At 50.6% G+C, this 7,135-nt stretch overlaps 1 protein-coding gene across 4 annotated transcripts in view; it reads left to right on the forward strand.

Moving 5' to 3' along the window:
• The window catches only part of WSCD1 (WSC domain sialate O sulfotransferase 1), a 34,152-nt gene extending 28,752 nt beyond the window's left edge, over positions 1 to 5,400 (forward strand). For all 4 annotated transcript variants that reach the window (XM_087752100.1, XM_087752101.1, XM_009469025.2 and 1 more), the window contains 3 exons: positions 470 to 634; positions 1,470 to 1,670; positions 3,620 to 5,400. In XM_087752100.1, coding sequence (XP_087608226.1) covers positions 470 to 634; positions 1,470 to 1,670; positions 3,620 to 3,972 — 719 coding nt within the window. In that variant the 3' untranslated portion in view covers positions 3,973 to 5,400. The remainder of the gene's footprint in view (positions 1 to 469; positions 635 to 1,469; positions 1,671 to 3,619) is intronic.
• Positions 5,401 to 7,135: the final 1,735 nt, after the last annotated feature.

A 7,135-nucleotide genomic window follows, 5' to 3' on the forward strand; every position in this document is an offset into this window, starting at 1 on the left:
TGGCTGCCTTGGGCCCTTCGGAGAGGAATGACGGCCTGGGGGTTTAATTGAACACCAGGTCCTTTCAGTAGGCGGGGTTCTCCTGCATTATAAAACTCACAATTTCCAGGTGTAATGGCACATTTCGGGTTTCATTGAAGAGCCAACCTGCCAGGCAAATAGCCGTTAGCAAACAGGCATCAAGGGGCTTTTATCACAACTTGCTGGCAAGTACAATGGTTTGCCACAGCTCTATCAAAAAAGCGTTGTCTAACACAAAACCAGCAAAAACCTCTTCTGAGGATAATCTCTTTGGCCTCTCATGGCTGAATTAATTTTGGGAAGTAGCCGACTCACAACTGGACTCAAATTGATATCCTATATTCGTAACAGAGAGAAGAAAGAAGCAATAAACCCTGTAATCAAGAGCTGTCAGTGGAATTATTAAAAAGCCACAATGCTAACAATGAAATATCTTCTGTACTCACAGACACCCGCTGCACAGACAGGAAATTCTTAACCACCAAATCCAAAGTGTTCGTTGCTTTGTCGAGCTTTCCTGGGGCTGGGAATACGTGGGCTCGCCATTTGATAGAGCACGCCACAGGATACTACACGGGAAGCTATTACTTCGATGGAGCCCTCTACAACAAAGGTACCGTATCCAGAGGGATGGGACACACAAAGCCCTTCCGAGGCACGAAGCTTTACTTACTCGCTCTGGCAACCTTCTGCTTTGAGCCAGCAAAGGCTGGCACTGTCAGCACGTTTGGTAAAATTTAAACACATGCCTGGAACGAGCGGTCTCACGTGGTGCAGACAGCAGCAGGGACTGCTCCAGCAGCGCTGAGCCTGACAGGCGGCTGCTTTCACAGACAACAGCCAGGCTCTCGACTTGCAAAATTTGCATGTCGCCTGCATTGGTGCTGCCATGTACATGCACGTGTGCAGCTCCCATCTAACAGACTGGTCCAAAAGACTAGTTGACTGAAAAAAATTGACTAAACCCTGTGGGTAAGACCCTTCAGTAGGGTCAGATGAAACACAAGGGGTGAATGTTTAAATGTTACTAATTATTCTTGGAGGACAGTATCCTGAGGGGGGCACCATATTCGCAAGCGCCAAACACTGGCCCTGTGAAAAACAGCCCTTTTACAGCGAGGTGCCGATGAGGTCCTCCCCAGCAGAGCAAAGCCTGGCTCCCAGCGCACGCCCCGCTCAGCGGCTGGGGCTCCAGCCAGGGACCGGGTCCTCCTTACAGCAGGCATGGAGAAGCACACAAGAAGATGGTTCCCAACCAAACAAAGCCAATAAGCCTTGCAGGCCAGTGGCAGGCCAGGAATAAAATTCAGCCCTGGTCCCAGGTCCTGGGTTTAATTGACTGGTGCTTTCACAACAGTTTTGCACTACTGCAGGGAAAGATTTAGAGCATGAAAAGGCACAGACGTATAACCGAGCAAAAAAGCGAACAATCCTGTCTTCTAAAACAGGTTTTAAAGGAGAAAAAGACCACTGGAGAAGTAGAAGGACCATCTGTGTGAAAACACATGAAAGCGGCAAGACAGAGATCGAAATGTTCGACTCGGCGATCCTGTTGATAAGGAACCCGTACAAGTCGCTGATGGCGGAGTTCAACAGGAAATATGCCGGGCACCTGGGGTACGCCACCGACCGCAACTGGAAGAGCAAAGGTAACGTGCTGCCCCTGCGCGGGCTGGGGGCCCTGCTGCCGCTTCGGACACAGTTTGAAACTTATCTTCTTGGCATGCTGGGGAGGGGGTAACGCACCGGGACCTGAGTCAGGACTGCAAACAAATTCAGTGGGACCTGCGTCCCACCGCAGCCAAGATCAGTCCCAAAAGCACTCAGACCTGCACTTTGGGAGCAGTTGTGGTCTTGCGGTACATCCACTGCCACGGAGAGGAGGGTTGTGCAGCACCAGTGCTGTGGCCACAGGCATGCAGCAGCACTGCTGCCATCACGCTGTTTGGCAGAGAAAACATGTCCAGGTACAACACCCCTGCATACAGCCCATTTGCGAAGCTATGCGAGGTGAAGAAAATTTGCCCCTGCAGCATGTAATAACCGTGAGAAATCTAATTTAAGATTTGAAGGATTCAGTGGAGCATGACATTTCCTGAAGGAAATTTTACAGCACTGCACAGGTTCTACTGCACTGCAGATAAATAAGGATAATAGCAATAAGGGGACTTGAGATGCAGCGTTCCTTGAACACGTGAAAAGACTTCAGAATATGCCTGCCATGCTTCATGCATTTGACTGGCAAGCTGGATGGTATGACTACATTTTCCCCACTGAAGACACTGCTGCATTCAGACTCCGCAGCAGAGAAGAGATTCGGCTTGCATTTCTCCTCGTGCGTGTTTTAGGCACCGCAGCTGCGGCTTGGCAAACCACGCAGCACAGGGCTGGGGGGCTGGAGGAAGCGTCCTCCGTCACAGCATATTTCTTTCCCAAGTTCATGTATCACCTTTCATCAGTCACAACTCAAGACCTAGTAATCAAAAAACAGACAAAATAGCCCTTAGAAAAGAGAAAAAGTCTTGAAGGAATGGCTATCCTGTACTGCAAACTACAAATTGTTACATTTCAGCCACAAACGCTCTTTATCCAGCCCAAAAGCTTTAGCTAGGACTATCTTGACCCTTGGAAAATTAAGTTATCACAGACGGCAAATAGAGATTGAGATGCTACTAACAGCCAAGGCAAAGGTGGGAAAATAATTCAGTAAATTTTGTCCCACTGATCCTGGCAGGTGACCCTAAATCCCTCCCATGTGCCACAACAGAAGAATCTTCCCTATTAATCCTGTTTCCTTACCCAGTCTCCCCAGAAGCAGGCTGGAAAGCATGCAGGAAGATATGTTATTTGACAGATTTGGAAGTCAGGAACATCTTGGGCCCCATCCAAAATCAGTGCCTTGATGCTGCATTTACATAATAAAAACATTACTATATCATTATTTGTTTATATATATATATATTAAAAAATAAACCTGTCTCTTTCTCAGTCTACATTTGAAATGGAGGTAAAAGGGTAGGAAAACCACAGAAGTAAAAGAATCTGCTTGAAGTTACAGGGGAAAGCCTTGCTTAAGCCACCATCCGAGCAGGACCCACTGCCTTCCCTGCTCATACCCCTTCACCAGCGTTCAGTCGAACTCATCCCCAGGACACTCCGTCCTCCCCCAGCCCCTGCGCGGAGCCGCCTGCCCAGTGCTCACACCGCTGGTGTGCGGAGAGCTCAACTCCTACAAATAAGGCAGAGTAAAGATGCAAAGTTGCAGCTCTGCCCACCCGGCCACTGCCGTGCCCTGTCCCCTGCCCTCCTAGGCAGCTCGGTGACGCTTCCAGCCCTGTTAGGGGCCACGAAGCCTGCGCAGTCCTGCTGACGGGGTGGCAGCAGGGTTCGGCATCATCTGTCTCCGTGGCAGGAGCTGCAAAGCCGAGCTGCCATACCCCAAGCAGCCAGCCGTGCTGGCTTCTCCAGCGTGTGCCCATCCAGCAACGCCAGACCATGCCCAGCAACTCCACTCTTGTTGCACAATATAACATTTAGAAAACTGTTGAACACAGAATGGCTAACATTGTCTCATTTTCCTGGTTTTCTGGTCCTCTAGAGTGGCCTGACTTTGTGAACAGCTATGCGTCCTGGTGGGCCTCCCACGTCCTGGACTGGCTCAAGTACGGGAAGCGCCTGCTCGTCGTCCACTACGAGGACCTGAAGCAGAGCCTCATCCCCAAGCTGAGGGAAATGGTGGAGTTTCTGAATGTGACAGTGACAGAGGACCGTCTGCTTTGCGTCGAGAACAACAGAGATGGGAATTTCAAGCGGTCTGGTGCCAAGCAAAAGGATTTTGAGCCATTCACCCAGGAAATGAAAGATCTTATCAACAGATACATCCTGACAGTGGATGAAGCCCTGAGGGGAAGAAACTTCACAGGGCTGCCCAGAGAGTATGTGCCAAGATGATAGCCTGGTAGCACTCTGCTGTGTTTAAAAATAAAATAATTTTTTCTAAAAAAAAAGAAAAAAAGAACAAGAAAAAAAAAGAAAAAAAACCCCAGAGCTTTATAGCAGTTAAAGCAAAGATACTTGTGGAGTCTGCTGAGCAGTGCAAATTCTCTCCACTCTTGGGTGTTCTTCAGGGCACTAAGTGCTCCAGAAGGCAAGCAATGAAGGATGGAAATTGGGTTATAAACCAAGGCAAAAGCTGTTAGTGTCTACCTGTGTGTGCCCCTCCCTGCACAAGCGGCTCAGAACTTCACAGCAGAGCACCCCTGCTTCTGCGGCGGGCACCCTGCCTTCTCGCCCCCGCTGCCATCACAGACCTGCCGGGGCTGCTCGGGGTTTCACAGCGACTGCGTTGGAAACGGACATACGTAAAGGGGCAGGGGGAAAAGGAAAAAAAGTCTTAACACTGATCAAAAATTTTCATCTGAGCATTTAAGAAAATCAGTTGCTTTCTTCTTTGTAGAGCCCACTAGCTTCCTTCTCCCAGGTTTGCTGGTCAGGTCGCCTGCCACAGCGGCATCAGAGGTACAGGGGGAGAAAAGCACCAGCAGGCGAAGGTGAGCCTCATGCTGGGCTGAGAGGTGCTTCAGGACCAACCCTAGGCTCCCCTGCAGGAACGGCATGGCCTGGGGCCACATGAGCCCTGCAGGGAGGTAGGCGGCCACAGCATTCCCCCACAGTGAGGTGCATGGCTGGGGACCTGTAGGAGAAAGGTGGAAATCCCTGGGCATCACCAGTTCCAACCAGACCCAAGACCTGGCCCCAGGGCCATGGAGGAGGCCCCAGAGGGGTGGGAGAGGAAGGGCTGCTGCCCACGCCAGGGGCTCGGCACAGGGTTCTGCGCCTCCGTCCCTGTGCCCGGAGGTCACGGTGGGTCCGGAGAAACGATGGGACCAAATGTCACCGCACTCAGTGCACTTGGTGCTAGAAGTGGCTGCAGCCGGGCAGCACTGATGTAAGCCAGGACCACCTGGGGGAGCAGGGGCAAAGGGGACGAGCCCCAGCCCTGCTGGCCCCAGCACGGGCAGGATCCCACCTCCCCTCTCATCCCTGGAGGAAGACCAAGGCAGTCCAACCTGAAAAACGTTGAACTACTTAATGCTGCTCTCTGGAGCCACCCCCAGCAGAGATGCGTGGTTTATTTCTAACTCACAACAGCTCCCTGGGGTCTGTTTCATCCCGCGCTGGGCCGCACGTGCTGTGCGGAGGGAGCGTGGTGTGGCGCATGGGTGGCCGGCCTCATGGTCCTGCCTGTGGGCAGGAGCCACCGGAGCAGCTCAGAGATGGTTAAACCGCACAGCCCAAGGGGCTGCCCTACTGCGAGAGGCTTTTGTTCACGTGAAATAAAGGACTCCTTAAAAACTTGACTGAAAATACTAGTTTTAATAAAACAAGAAGTTTATATAAAGGGAGCTGGACTTCCTCTGTGTGTGTATCATTGGTGCTTTAAAAAAAACACAGGACAGGGAGCACACTTTGGCCTGAGTCTCTCGCCGTTAGCGCTCTGCACGCAGCTCATCTTTGCGCTCCGGACCACCCGGCTGGCGCAGGCCTCGCTGCGGGGCTCTCGTGCCCCCATCTCCAATCCCCGGTTCCTCCCCCGGCAGCAAAGACCCAAGGGGCTGCAGGGAAGCGGTGCAGGATTGTGGTTGACTGAGCTGGTTCACAAGGAAAGCTGAAATCCCCTTTTGTTTATGCAAGTGGCGCAGCTTGAAGAAAAGCATAGAATCATAGAATCCCAGGTTAGAAGGGACCTCAAGGATCATCTGGTCCAACCTTTCTAGGCAAGAAAAGCAACTAAGATAGGATGCTGCAATTCCACATAAAGGCAAGTGAGAAGAATTTTTAAAAAGTACTTGCTTTAAAGAGCAAAAATGGTCATATTTCTAAAACAATACACGCACTGCACTGTACGTTGCCTTCAAATCAGCAAATCCCAATTTCAGTGAGGTGGAGCCTTCCCTGCCCTTGCACTTGACCACTGTTTGCGTGTGCTTGAGGGGGGGCATGGGTGGGCGTCGGGGTGCAGTGTGCACGAGGCCGCATGCCAGAGACCCTGCGGTGCCGGCACGGGGCGCAGCCCTCCCCGGGACGCTGCATGGCCCCCACGCAGGAGCACAGCTCACACGGACGCGTCCCACAGGAGCACGGCTAGCTCGCTCGCTCACACACACGCTCACACCCCCACCCCCACACACACACCCCCCCCACACCCCCCCCCCCCACAGGAGCATGGCTTCCCAGCAGCCTGGGCTGGGGATCAGGGAGTCAGGGGTGCAAATACAGCCATTAGAGCACCTGCTGGGGGGGAGATGCCAAACACCCAGGCTTGTTTGGCCTGGGACTGCTACCCTGCTGTGCGCATTCGTCTGTTTTTAATATTGTCCCCACAGGTCCCCTACTAGCCTCAAAACCAAATAATATTGTGCTAGAGAGGTGTAGCAAACACCACAGGTAGTACATGAACACACAGGTACAGAAACATACACATGTAGTGGGTAAATTAGGATGCTACAAAACAGGACTATCATCATCTTTACTGTGACTTAGTAAAGAGCAGATTCTTTTTGAAAGTAGGCATTAAAACACTTTGAAGATCCATTTGAGCAGCGGTTGCTGTTGTGGATGTGGGTCACGTCCCCCTGGAATTTGAGCCCAGCCTATGCAAGGTGCACAAATACTTCACAGAAAGAAGTTGCTCTCGGCCTCGCTGAATCGCATGCATGAGACCACAGGCCAGAATTTGGGCCCACCACAAAACGTTAAGATTATGAGAATGACATTTTATTATATTGCCTTTCTAGCCTGGTATAGCTTTATAGGATCATTTAAAAAATATTTTGATCATTTCAAACCTTTAAATGGTGAGAGTAAGGACAGTTTGTGAACTCTCAAGAAGGCTATTTAATTACGTGCATGTCCTGTAATGAAGACTCTAGGTGGCTAAAATTAGAACTGGCAAAAATTATGAATATTCATTAGCTCTGTGCATTCCAAAAATCAGCTCATTTAAAAAAAGAAATTGTAGCTAACCGGTTTTTAATAGATGAGGTACAGGGACTGCCTCTTTATTTATATATATATATATAAAATATAAATATATATACACAGGTTATATACA

The sequence above is a fragment of the Nipponia nippon genome, unplaced genomic scaffold, assembly GCF_047370975.1.
Source record: "Nipponia nippon isolate SJK-2023a ecotype South Korea unplaced genomic scaffold, ASM4737097v1 scaffold_15, whole genome shotgun sequence".
Classification (NCBI taxonomy): Eukaryota; Metazoa; Chordata; class Aves; order Pelecaniformes; family Threskiornithidae; genus Nipponia; species Nipponia nippon.